This window comes from Passer domesticus, chromosome 2 (genome assembly GCF_036417665.1).
Source record: "Passer domesticus isolate bPasDom1 chromosome 2, bPasDom1.hap1, whole genome shotgun sequence".
NCBI classification, from domain to species: domain Eukaryota; kingdom Metazoa; phylum Chordata; class Aves; order Passeriformes; family Passeridae; genus Passer; species Passer domesticus.
The window spans coordinates 53,045,193-53,059,664 of record NC_087475.1 but is presented as its reverse complement, the minus strand read 5'-3'; the positions used below and the strand labels follow the sequence as shown (position 1 = coordinate 53,059,664).

General features: G+C 37.0%; 1 protein-coding gene across 2 annotated transcripts in view; it reads right to left on the bottom strand.

Moving 5' to 3' along the window:
- Nucleotides 1-12,520, bottom strand: part of KLHL1 (kelch like family member 1) — a 190,475-nt gene extending 177,955 nt beyond the window's left edge. The window contains exon 1 of one of the 2 annotated variants that reach the window (XM_064408608.1): nt 11,432-12,520. In XM_064408608.1, coding sequence (XP_064264678.1) covers nt 11,432-11,919 — 488 coding nt within the window. In that variant the 5' untranslated portion in view covers nt 11,920-12,520. The remainder of the gene's footprint in view (nt 1-11,431) is intronic. The other variant, XM_064408609.1, reaches the window with a different exon arrangement.
- Between the last annotated feature and the right edge of the window lie 1,952 nt (nt 12,521-14,472).

Below are 14,472 nucleotides of genomic sequence, written 5' to 3'. Positions count from 1 at the left end.
TTGCTTTAAGTTTTTATTTTGTATCTAATTTACTGTCTGGAAGTAATAAACCTCATTAGATTTTCCACAATATTTTTAAGATAATGTAATAAGCAATATGACATAGAGTGGGATAATTAGGGGAATAACAACAAAGCTTGTGCACAAAAAGGAACACACTAAATTTCACATAATTAAAGAGTTACAGTTTGGTGAACTAAATACACAAGTTTTCATTATGCACTTAAGCTTCTTTTTTATGAGTACTATGGATAAATTTATTTTACTGTAACATTTACTTGATGGAGATTTAGGATATTGTCTTTAAGGTCTCAGACTCAAAAGGCTAGTTTCAGTTTATAAATTTGCCCATGCAATTAATTTATTTTTCAGTGTTCTTAAAAAGCAAACAAATCAAAAATCCCAGAAAACAAATAAACAAAATAAACACCCTACAAATAATAGCACTGGAATTCGCGTTCAGTAAGTGAAATTTCTTTAAACACTAAGCTTTTTAAGATGTTAGTCTGTGCATTATGTTAAATGGCTAAATGAGGGGGACTGATTTTGGTTATGTGTAGTCATGAGATTTGGCACCCCACAGTACTCCAGCAGAAGAGCAAATCAGATGATGTCATAAAACTTAAAGAGAGGATGTACTTAAATTCTAAAAGATACATTCAATGACTGTTGTAAAAAGTGAATGATAAAAAACTTTGAATCCTCATACAAAAGGTTAGATTTTTTTTTAAATCTGTGTTGGTATCTGCAGGCAACCTTTTCATAGAAAGATACTTACTGACAGTTTGTGAGAAATTATTGAATGTGCTTCTTTCTTCAAGGCAAAAAGATTGTCATGTCTAAATAAGTCATGATTGACAGAAGTTTGTCCAGTTTATTATAATCTTATAATCCAAGATATTAAGAGTACACACCATCAACAGTAAATCTGTTTGGTATTTAAAAAATACAGTAACATTTCTTTCCTGTGATAATCTTTTCTTGGTACAACATGTTTTCTAAAATGATAATAACTTTTTTTACCTGGAATTTCCTCAAACAGTCCATGCATTTCTTGACTGTTCTGGACAATACAGTAGAGCTGAGGCTCTACCCAAACAGATCAGAGAATAGAAATTCCTCTTTTCACAGGCTATGTGTCTGTTCATCTACGCTTATGATTAAATTTTAGCGGCAGTATGGAATACATCATTCATATTTTACTTGCTTTGTACTAAGTGCAACACTTCTGCAGAATGCTATTTAGACATTTGATCCTACTTCACATCACTGCTGATTATTGTTGTGACAGGATAGCAAGTTGCACTATTCCATATTCATTTTTCCAGAGGTCTTTAAGTTCTTTCAAGATTATTGCATGTATTTTAATTCTCTCCTATAACATATGGGTGAATAATTTAAGAATGTTTTCATTTTTATTTTTAAAAAGCATATGCTACTTCATTATTTCTAGTCCTTATTGACTAGAATGAAAATACTGGGTGCAAAAGAAACATCTGAATTCCTACAGATACAACTACTGTTCCTAATTTTGCATGTCAAGGCTTTCCTCTTCAATCCCTTTTATAGCAATTTCATAAATTCCATTTACATCTCCAATGAACAGTGTACAGAAGCATTCACTTTCATATAAATTTTTATCCTCTCAAAGACTATTACTTTTCAAACAAAAGTCATTAATCTTCAAAATTAAAATACCAAAGTCAAGATATGCAAAAACTTGACTCAGGAGGATTCATTATCATCAAATATGTTGGTGAAGGCATTGTTGATTAACAAACCATTATTAATTGAAGCTTATGCTATTAAAAAAAACCAACTTCTGAGATGTGACAGAATTTTGAAGTCCTTATGTTTATCAATAGAAGACTAAAAATAGTTTAAAAAACTGTTCCCACTAACTGAAAATATGGAGTTGTTTATTTTATATTGTTTACTTTCTCTCTTCCCTTCTTTCTCCTCTTTCCTTCCCTGTTTTGATGTCTCATTTGCTTTGGAGTTAGTCTTACTATTGCTACTTTGAAGGGGTATTTTTTGTTCTGTACTTCTGATAATTAATATAAGAAGTGGTTATCTTTGTGGATAAGTTAATAGGAAAAATTATGATGAAACAACTGACAGAAGAGAATTCAATAAATGAATAGACCCACCAGCCATTACACACAGAAGGTTTGCATTTAACATGATGATTAGCACTACAAAACTCTATAGCAGAAATAATTTTATAAATTTAATCTTTTGGACATTCATAAACTATTATCATTTGACTCCATGAATAAAAATATCGCAATGCATGTGGAAATTAGTAGTGGTTGGAGGTACACTAATATTACATATTCCAATTTATAAGCAGAGAAATAACAAGAAATATGCAAAAAACCCCAGTGAACCAGATTGGCCTGAAGGCTTGGACAGGCGATGCACCTGAGTTGTCTAGAACATGAAAAGAAGTTATATCTTTCATTAGAATTATCTGTAGGCAATCAGAAGTCCATCCAAGTACTAAAAGTTGAGTATCTGAAGTGCCATATATTCCTGCAAATACAGATGCAGTGGTTTTTATAATGTTTTCTCCATATTGCTGAAGGTAAAACAACTTCTACACTCTGAAAGAACCTATTCCCAGCTACAATATAAAATAATCTCAGAAACTATAGTTTCAAACAAAATCACACAGCACAACAGAATTTGGCATGAGGTATGCATCCTGTACTTTTTTCTCCTTACATAATTTAACACTATTTTTAAGTATGGATCACTTAAATCACTGAAGAATCTCTAGAAAGAATTAGGAGGCAAAATAGGATTCAGTCCTAGGACTATATTTGGCAAAGATGCTGCACATGATTATATCCATTCAGAGTCACGGATATTTTGTGATTTTTTATTTGATTTGGTTTTGTTTTCCTTCATGAGTTTTGTACAAAGCAAATCTACATAACAGCAAAAAGACACCGAAGTCAAAACAGTGTTGTTTTTTCCATATGGTAAGAGTGGGAGAAAGGATGAAAACAGATGACAGAAAAATACAAATGTTACAAAAGGTTGAATATTTTAATGTTGATGAAACATAGTCAAACAGAAAACTTGACTGATACATTTAAAAAAAGAACGAGCTGCAGATGATGTGTTCCATGAATTACATCCAGCTACTTATTAAAGAATAAGAAAATAATTGCCTTATTAAATTCATAAAGTCCATCCCATATGATAAGGATTGTTGGTTTCAATTCAAGAAATAATTTTTAAGTTTTGAACAAGACATTTAAATCTCTCAAATATATTTTGAGATAATGGCAAACACTAAAATATAAAACCTCTTATTTTTAATTTTACATAATATTACATGTTTTATTTCTAATGTTCCATTTTAATAGACTAAGCTGTAGTCCAAACTTTGGAATACACACCACATTGAACCTTAAGTCTTGAACCTTAAGTCTTGAACCATTGAGGTCTTAATTCTCTCCGTGTTTTTCTGTTGGCTAGTTTCTGAGAATTAAATAACCATCATTTATCTTCCACTTTATCTCATTAATTAAAGTCAATATTTTTCATGAGTCAAGTAGAACAGATGAAATTCCACACAAAGTATGAAAATGGAAAACAAGAGATAAGATGTGCCTAAATGAAGGAATGGATTCAGGACCCTAATTGGTAGAAAAGGTCTGTGTGACAGCCAAAATGTGGCAGGGAGATATGCAATAAAGGACTAAAGAGTGAAGAAATAGGAAATATGATTACAAATGTGGTTTGGAAAACCATGGCAATCACCTCTGATGCCTTGAATATATATCATTAGGACTACAGAACTCTAATACTGGACTAACTAACAGTAATCCTCAGCATAGCCCATACAAATATTCAAGACTTCAGTTGGAAATAGAAGATGTGGAAAGAACAATGCAACATAAACTTGAAGCATGTATTGAAACTTCCAGCTAGATTTTAACATGAATTTTGGAGAAACTTACTTTCTTTTATTTTGCAGAAAAATCTTTTCACTTAAAAGTCTATTTTTAAAGTGCAAATGATGACACTGTTTCAACCTGATGTAAGTAGCATATACAGTATATATACTGTATCTACTCTGTATACAGTTAAATAACTGTATGTACAGTATAATAACTGTATATACAGTATATACAGTATATACAATTTAGAGCAATATTTTCAAAAATTTATAAATAAAATATTTACATTACTAATGGAAAAAAATCTAAACCAAATTATAACTTTTACTTAAACTCTTACTAAAAAGTCATAATATTTTAGTATTTTCAATCTATGTTCATATTAAATTATTGGTAAGTTATGACTTTTTGAAATAGAAATCAGAAATTTTACATACTGATGAAATTAAATTTTTGGTAAAGTTAAATTTTGAGGATTTGGGAGTTTGGGGTTTTTTTTGGGTTTTTTTTTTTTTTGTTTGTTTGTTTGTTTGTTTTTTTAGTATTATTAGGGATGATTACACAATTGCCTTCCTGAACAAGTTGCAGCAGTTCTCAACTTTTTACAGGATGAATTCCCTTTCTGAAACTTTTAATAACATCTAGTTCTTTCCCTAGTGTAAATAGTTTACTTTAGATCATCAATTCTATATTCTAAAAAATTGTTCTAACAACATCAGGAAATTTTTATGCTAAGAAATTGTGCCAAAACATCATAGCATAACATTTAAGGAGTAATTTTCACCTAAAAAATGCAAGCTTGAGATATAAAAAAAGCAAATTCTTAAACTGCTTCCAACAGGGTATAAAAAATGTGTCATAAGGATAAGAAGTAGCTGCTAGAAAGCAATGATTATGTGTTAAGAGTATGTTTATCTACATGTATCAGCAGCATTCTTATGAATTTAACAGATTTCAACAATATGCTCTAACTTTTTTCCATGTACAATATTTAAATGAACTTCACTGTTCACAAAAATATTATATATGAATAAACTCTAATTTATTCATTAAGAACTATAAAAATTACATACATATATGCTCTTTTAATATATGTAAATCTTATTATGTTTCTATTAAGAGAGAAATGCAGATGATACATATATATTCAAGCATATATAGACTTATATCTGTCCCTACTATTTTTATTCCAGAAATGGTTTTATCAAGGGAAAAAAAATTATATTCAAGCCAACAGTATTTCTGCAGACTTATCTATAATGATTCACCATCAACTGGATATTCAAGATGTCTGTTCTCTGTTCTTTCTTTTACTTTGACTATTAAAAGGTTGAAAAGCATTTCCCTTTTGTAATATTCTTTGATGTTACCCTTAAGAGGTCCACAGTTTTAGAGGTATTTCACTGATTCAGTCACTCCCTGTGCAACTTATATTTTCAGTGCCAAATCTTAAGTTGTATTTTTTAAAAATATTTCTGCAAAACAGTGCAACTTAGTCCAGAGGAAAAAAGAATGGTTGGTTTTGTCAGTGTTGAAAGTACATGGGTAACAACAACCAAAAAACTAGCCAAGTCCTTTGCTTCCCAGTGTGTTTAATGGACTCATGTTTTCTAGCAGCATCCATACTTTTATTGAGATGAGTGATATGCTTTTTACTAACACTGTGAAAATATAATAGGTTCAATTAATTGTATCCATTTATTCCATCTTTTTAGAACAGTTTGAATTTGCAATGCAAACTTCAAATGGTGTTCTTTTTACCAAATTTAATTGAACATTAAACATTTAAATCAAACATTTGAACCTGAACTAGCCACTTTACACTATTGTTACACTCAATGAAGAGAAATAGGGACACCTGAAAGATAATTCACCTTATTAAAAAATGTCTATCTAAGATAAAGATGAGATGAGATGAGATGAGATGAGATGAGATGAGATGAGATGAGATGAGATAAATCCCCATCATGAACTGAATGAGTTACTCAAACTGAAGTGTCTTGTTGACCCATTAAACACAGAAAATACTACCATCAGCTTGGCAGCTGAAGATAGAACAAATCAGAGAACAAAGTAAAACAGGGAGCTGAGGTAAAAACAAAGGAACGGGAATTCTATTAGGATTTTCTTTAAAAATTACTAAGGAGATAAGGGAAGGTTTAAATGATACTGAAATTCAAATACAAGATAGGGAGAAACACAAGAATGAGAGGTCCAAGAAGATGTTAATGAACTAGAGGAAATCTGACTTTCTTTTTGGAAGCATCTAGGACAAGGTACAGGCAAGACTGGACAGAAAGTAACCTGGTAAGTAAATTAGTAAGGCAGATGGTAAGAGAAGTAAAACCAGGTAATGATTTCTGGGTAAGGAACCTAAGATTTGAAGAAGGTAGTTGGGAAACCTTTGAGACCATGGAAAGCAGAAAAAAAAAAAAAAAAAAAAAAGCACACAACCACCACTGTAATCACCAACATAAAAATTAAGAAATTTCTTTGGATGTCAGTTATTCTATCAGTTCAAGTGGCAATGGGATACACAGTGAATCCTCAAGTTTCAGTTCTGCATTCAGGTGATGGACAAAAGAAGTGACAGTACATGAAGTGACTTATGTGTTCTTCTTTTTTATTTTAAAAATCAAACCAAAACAAACAGCCAAGCTTTAGAAATGCTGTTCTACAAGTACGAAAGACAGTTTTTAAAGTTAGGAAATTCTAGACCTAGATTCTCTTTATAACTTATCTAATCCCATACACGCATATATATATATACAGTCTTCAGCTATGTGATCTTGCACTATTTTTATCGCCTGATTCTTCCACATCCCATGCATGGAGCATAGATCCTCTGAGAATGAATAAGAGCTTTGGAGGAGAAAGGTCTGTGGCCTGTGTTGTGTAGGAACCCTGATTCTTTAGCTGTGAAAGTTAAAAGTATAAATATAAAAGCCTACAAGTTATATAACCATTTTTAGAAGTTTTATAATAAAGTTGAAAAACTGGCTCATGACAAAAACAAATGGATTACCCTCTTCTGATTCCATAACCTAGAAATGCAAAATTGTGTGATCTATATTCCACGCCAAGCATTAAATTACCTTCATAACAAAGCAGCCTACATGAGACAATATAAAAACATAAGCAGCTATTAATTTGAGTTCTTTAGGATCAAATTTTAGGATCTGGTTATCACAGGAGAAGGAAGCTATGGTTCAAATATGGTTAGCACCTGAGAAAGGCCACATGATCAGCTGTTAAAATACTTGAATTTATGAGAGTTCACAGGGTAGACTAAGAAATAGAAAGGCATCTTGATTCTTCTCTTCTTGTAAGTTCAGGTACTAAGATGAAAGCTGTAAACAGAAAGCTCAATTTACTTATAAACCAGGGACCAGAATCCTCTCCTAAGACTAGATAAACTTACAGTAGTACTTCAAGTAGTCAAGTAGCAAATTTTTATGCCAGTTTTATCTACATTTTCTAAAAAATGGACAAAATATTTTTCATTAAATTAGAAAGCTGCATTGAGAATGTTGCTCATCTTGATAGGTTTCAAATTCGTAACTTTCTACAGCAGCATGCAAACCACAAGATTGTAGGTTGCTAGGAGAAAAGGAAGACTTGGAAGTGGAGACTAATGGGCAAAAGCATCAAAATGCAGGATTTGTGGGCTCAGAACAGAAAAACACAAAAGAAATACTTATATAAAAGCTTTGATCATATAGGTTAACCATGCACATTTTTATGTTCCTGATTCTACACTGAACATAGTGATTTAATTTAAATAAATAGTTTTGACCACAGAGACTTGCAAACTAAATTTCTTAGTTAATGTTTGAATTAGAAAATCATTCTCTCACTTATTAACCTTTTGGATTCCCATTATTACTGAATTTTTTACTTTCCATTGACAAAACTCAACAGAAACACAGTAAAATGCCTTCCTCACTACTTTTCTAGTAACTCAATATTTGGGCATGAAACTCTGTTGTGTTTCTGTCTCTGTGAAGGCAAAGTATTCAGTCTTTTTGCTTCTTTCTTTATGGTACACTATTAGAAAGCATCTAATGGTGGGAAGATTTGCCACCTTCTTTCAGAAACTGTGTTTTCAATTTTTTGTATGTTTTATGAAAGACTTCTGCATTGTCAGTGCTTGCTTTACGTGGGTTAGGCATATCTGGCACATTCTTCTTGGAACCGTCTCTTAAAGCAAATGTTAATTGAATCCTATGTTCTCCACTCCTCTCACACACAATCAGAGGAGTCTAGGACTGGTTTGCAGATGGGCTCATCATTTATGGGTGCAAGTGAGAACAGAGAAAGTAGTGGGAGAAAAGTGCTATATGCACTGAAACAAATCAATTCATTTTTTTTTTTCTTTCTGGCTTGCCCCTCCACTGTAAAATAGGGCTGTTGTAAAAATAAACCTGTTACTAGTTTGTGAGGAACATACTGAGTGTAGTGGTGAACAGCGCCAAGGGCTCATGAGGAATTACATCTTCATAGGATTTGAACAGTGTGAGGCAAGCAAAAAATGCTAGCACCCAGTCAGGAAGGAGAGGTTAAAATACTAACTCTTTGCCTATTAAGTGAACCCCATTCATGTTGGGTGTTGATTAACAAGTCATGTGAAAAGAGCCATCGTGAGTATGTAAAATCTCCATTACAAACTTTGAGGCTCTGATAGATGTAACACAAATCTTTGCACTGGTATTTTCCAAGCATTTTGAGGCTGATTTGTAAATCTTAATTATAAATTCGTATTATAGATTTTTTTCCCTAACAGTTTTGTATTAGAAAATGAAGATTAAAAAAAAGAATCTTTAAATACTCACTGCATCTATTGACAATTTTGTCATGCCAGCTCTAAACCAATTTGATATGCATGTTTCCAAGCAATTTCAAGCAATCAGACCATGTTAACACTAATTGTTAACTGTAACCCATTTTTTTACGGATACAATATAGAAAGTAGAACAATTAGGTAAGTACTTTATAACATGCCCTATTTAACCCTTCAGTCTTCTTAATGCCAGTAGGACTACCCACATTTATACCTTGCATTTGCACAGAAAAACTGTGCAATTGACATGAGCAGATGTTCTTCAGAAACATGCAAAAAACCCAAATTAGTGAAGTAGAATATATTTATTATTACACAACCATAATCTCTCACTAAATAAATCCCACAGTATCTAACAAAACATAAAACCCAAGAATTCAAGATCCTCCAGCTTTGTGTTTAGCTTAGATGTAGAAACAGTAACTAAAACTCCATTGAAAAACAAATCTGGCTAGGCTGAAAAAGGACACCAGTACAAAATTCACATACCAAACTGAGAAGGCCAACTGGGAAAAAACATAATAAAAAGAACAAACAAACAAAAAGCCCAAACAGGAATCCAACCATCACTCTTTTGGAGATACAAAGTAGGCACTAAAAATAAAAAACAAAAAGCAATTTTCACATCTACATATATGTCAATAGCAGAAAAAAAAAATTTGTAAAAAACTTATGCCTACAGAATGAGTGAGACATAACTTTCCAGGGCATTAGAAGATTGTTGGATCATAGAACTTTCAAGCACAGAACTGTCATTTTGCAGCACTCAACCACCTCTTGACATAACATACAAAGTTTGTAGAGGTAAATTAAAGATTCTTTGATATGAAACAGAAAGTCAAGTCTTAGACTCTAAAACTATCTTAAACATTTTCATACTTCAAAAACTGGCATTTTCACTAATAATGAAATCACATCTCCTGAAGCAGTTATTTTAAATCTGAACAAATTTGAGCATATTTCTTCAACAGGATTATGAGCTACTGATGACTAGATGTGTTGTTTCAGTAACAATGAATGAAGAACATGAAATAAATAGATTATGAAAATCGAAAGCAGTAATCAGATAGATAATGTCACAGAGTCACATAATGTCACATACATTCTATCAAGTCAACTCTTATGTACAAATCAAGTGGTGCCACTCAGTAAGTTTCTGTTAGTATGCAGATCTCTACAGAATTTCAGATCAGTGACACACCTAAATGAAAAGTCCATAGAATGAAACTATATTTTTAATGGTTTTTAACTTCTCCCATTCCCTCCTCAAAAACCTTGAAGATACAATTTTAGGGTTGGTGTACTACCTGTCTTTGTAGTGTATCTGATAACAATTTGAATTAAATCCTAGGACACCTTCTTGTTGCTCAGAACAACTTCCAGTGTTCATAAACACTTCAGTATTGCTTTCGCTTTAAAAATATACCCTAACTCACATAGCAGCTATTTCACATGTTTAAATTATGTAGCTCCTATGAAACCAACTATGCTAACTCGCAAAACAATAAGAGATTCAAGGCGAGAATATACGCTTTAGGGCTCTCTGAAAAGGTGTAACATAATCAAAGTTACACATCCATATGTTTATCTAAGCTGTACTAATTCAAACATGCACAGTGCTGTCCCTTCATGTCTTAAAATGTTTAATACTATATATTTAACTTTCAATATGAAAAAAACTAACAAACCAAATAATTTCTTTTATTTCTTTTCATGTTCAGAAACAGAACAGTACATTTCTCTTCATAGAGAAAAAAAAAGACAAGGGAAATTGAAATGAAGTAATCTTAACGGTGGGGAGGCAGGAGCAAGCAGAGTTAAAGTAATGAGGCATTTTACCCTTAGGACTAATCTGTATCAGAGTTTTTCTGAAAGATCTCTGGTAGCTACATTTCCTTCTTCAAAAGATTTTAGTTTCTGTTTCAGCTGGACATGAGGAGGGCAGGGAATGGGAAGGAAAAGAAATTCAATTTAATGCATTTGTATGAAACACAAGAATCTGGATGTGTCTTTCTTGTTCTTACATCTTCTCATTTGTCACTCGGTTGATGACTCATAAAATTCTTATAAGAGTCTTATTTTTCTCTGAGGTAGGCTGTAACACCGAGTTTCAGGAAAGTGGACGCTTTTACTTTCGAGCTTTCACCTGTCATCCCAGCACTCAGAACACCACCACCTCCTGCTAGCGTTTTAATAAACTTCTGGGAAAGTTGGGTAGCGACGATCCCCAGCGCGGAGCGCCGGCTTTGAGAGGAGCCTGTTCTTGGGCCAGCTCCACGGGCAGGGGCAGCCCAGGGGCAGACAGGGACAGGAGAGGGACAGGGACAGGGACAGGTCAGGGGCAGCCGCAGGCCAGGAGCAGGGGGAAGGCCAAGGGCAGCATCCCTGGCCCACGGCACCTTGACCATGAGGCTGGCTGGTCTCTACCGGGACTCTCGACAGCTCTCCAGCAGCCCTTTCCAGCGCCTCCAAAACCTGCCAGTTCAAACTATAGGAACGGTCCCGCGCCCAGACCCTCACCCTCCCGCAACAACGCCAGCACCCTGGCCCGGCTGAGCCCCGGCCCGGCTGAGCCCCCGCCCCGCCCCTGCCCCCGGGGCCGCAAAGCCCCGCGGTGACTCCCGCACCCGGCCGTGCCCGCCGCGCAGGCGGCGCCGGAGCGGCCGCGCTCCCCTACCTGTGCCCGCCTCCGTCACCTGTTGCCCGGCTGCCTCCATCGGCGCAGCCCCCCGGCGCCTCCTCCCGCTCCGGCGGGGCCAGGGGCTTCTCGGGCTCGCGGGCCACCTCCATCCCGCCGGGCACCGCCTCCTCCTCCACCTCCTCCAGGGACTCCACGTAGAAGACGGTGCGGGGCGGCGGCGGTCCCGGGCCGTGCCCCGCGGCCGGCCGGCCGCCGGCGGGCAGCAGCGTCCCGTTGGGCGGGCTGGCCGTGGTGGCCGCCGAGGAGGAGGCGGAGGAGGCGGATTTCTTCCAGAAGACGCCGTTGCCTCTCTCCTGGCTCTTCAGCAGGCGGCTCTGGCTCGGTCCCCAGTGCTCGAAGCTGCTGTCGGGCGGCAGGCAGCCTCCCCCCGCCGGGCCGCCCGCCGGCGAGGGGTGGCTGAACAGTTTCCAGCGGAGGCGCAGGATGTGCTTCACGTCGAAGTCTTTCCTGCCGGAGCCGGACATGGTGCCGCGGCGGGCGGGGGACGGGCGCGGGCTGAGGCGGGACTCACGGCGGCCAGGCAGGGCCGGGCGGCGGCGGCGGCAGCGGCGGCTCCTCCGGGCAGCGCCGCGCTTGTAGGGCGAGGGTGGCAGCCGCCGGGCGGAGAGAGATGCGCGCACACACCAGTGCGGAGAGAGAGGGAGGATGGATGGAGCGATGCACAGAGCCAAGAGGAGGCAGAGACACCCAGCAGGAAAAGGAGAAAGAGAGAGGGAGAGATGCCCAGAGCTGACGAGAACTGCACGGTGATCAGTGGAAAGGGGAGGAGAGAGAGGCAGAATTGAGACAAATCTCTCAGGGGAGACGGACACTTGCGATGGAAGAGCGGGTGAGGGAGGCTGCTACGACGCGCTAATCTGATTAACGGGGGAGCGAGCCCGGAGAGGAGCGGCGGCGGCAGCAGCCACGGCGGGAGGCAGGTGGCACCTCCTCAGTCTCTTAGAGCTCCGTGACCGAGTGCAGGCAGAGAGGAAAAAGTCACCTGGAAGCCTCTCTCCACCTCCCGCCTTTCCATCCCGTTTCTCTGGGGAGTCCCATGCCTGCCGTTATCTGGGATGGCAAAGCCTGAGAGCTGGCACAGAAAGAAATCGGGGCTCCTTTATATGCACTGTACGTAGGAGGGGGAAAAAAAATCCCGCCCGTGAGGCTGTCAAGGTCCTCAGTATACAATTTTCTGTCTATCTCGGCGCCTCTCACCAAGCCGCCCCCTCCCTTGCATGTGACGTAGATGTGCTCTGGGGCCGTCAGTGTGAAGAGACAGAGGCAAAAAGAGATGCTTCAAGCTTCGTCGTGCAAGTAAGTCGGCAGGTCACTCACTGCCCTCACAGCCTCCTCCTCTTCTCCCTCCAGTGCAGGTCTATTCACCTTGGTATTTTGGTTCTGAGACAGCTGTATATTACTGGAAGCAAAATAAAGTACAACGACAAATGTATCAGCAGCAGTAAACACAAAAAATGTGAATAATAGGAGTACTGACTTAATAGACTGCATGCAGACTGGATGAGGTTGCAGGTTAACAATGTATTCTACAGGCTCCATTCATTAGCCTGTTGGCTCAGTGTTGCTGTACCAGTAGAAAACATTGGCTAGAGATACAGTGTGTCAAACAGAAATAGCATAACACATCTGCTTCTTACCTTTCATACCTGCTCTTAATGCAGTCTGACAGTGCTAAACCCAAGGGAGGTTCCTTTCACAACATAAGAGATCTGCTTAGGAACATCTGCCCACTTGGGAGGGGTGTCACAGAGTACACTGCATCGGGGACATAATTACAGAATTAAAAGCTTTATGGTGAAATGTAGGAGAGGGATATGGAAGCGAAATTGCATATCGTCACCTGGCTCGTAAACCCCACGCATGAGTAGTTGGTGGCAATAAGATGATAGACAGAATACCTGCAATTCACCTGTGCCTTACTAAGTAATGTTTTAGAAGAAGATTTATCCCTAAGAAAGTGATGAAACAGATTGTATTTTCAACGAGGAATTTTTGCATTGGCCAGCTTTACCCATGCACCCATGAGCTCTTAAAAGTTTGTTGTTCTAACTCTGTGAAATCAATAAATAAGGTTGAAGGACTTATTTTTCTCAAGCTGGAATGTTTTAACTCCTCATTCATAAAGTATTATAGCTTGAAAATTCCTCCAGGGAAGCACAAAAATCAAACATGAATTAAAAATTTTATTACTGTTATATTTACTTCATGACTGAAGTATATTACTGTTTTGTTGAATTTGTCAGTGGAGTAGTGCTTCTGGATAAAAAACAATATTAGGGTTTGTGTTTAACACTGATAAAGTCTTGGATTTAACAGTACAAGAATTCAGGGTAACAAGTCCTACTTTCAAAGGAAGAAAAATTGCCACTGTGCATTTTAAATATTGATTTATACCACAGCAGCTGGACTAAAAACTCCCTGGTGCCTCAACTTTTTTCTCAGTATTCAGTGATAAAAGAGACAAAAACCATTCTAAATCAAACAGAAGACACAGTTCACTTTTATCCAGGAACTGATCTAAGTATATGCTGCTTAGGAGAGCCGCAGGAAGAAATGCCTAGAAATCTTCATCTAGAATAGGACAGATGAAACTTCAGTAATTTCTGAGAGTCTAGAAATGCATCTGTTATGATGAAATATATGAAATCATCTATAGTGAATACTGGCTACTTAGTGTCTAGTTACATGATCTAAAAGATGGGATTATCTTCATATAAAATATATTTAATCAGTTAATATACAGATAGACAGAATACTGTCTCTTCTGTGTTTAATACCTCTTAACTGATTAGGCCTATTCACATATTCTGATTTGAGGAGGATTGCATCATTTCTTGTCATGTTATAAATCTTAGTAATTTTTAAATCTGCTTTAATATTTAAATAGATAATTTTATGTGAACCATTGATAAGTTAGATAAATAGATAAATACCTAAATAGATAAAAATAAGTGAAAGTACATTCCAAAAAAAGTATCTTTTCTAAATATACTTCAGAGGTCACTCAATGAATATAT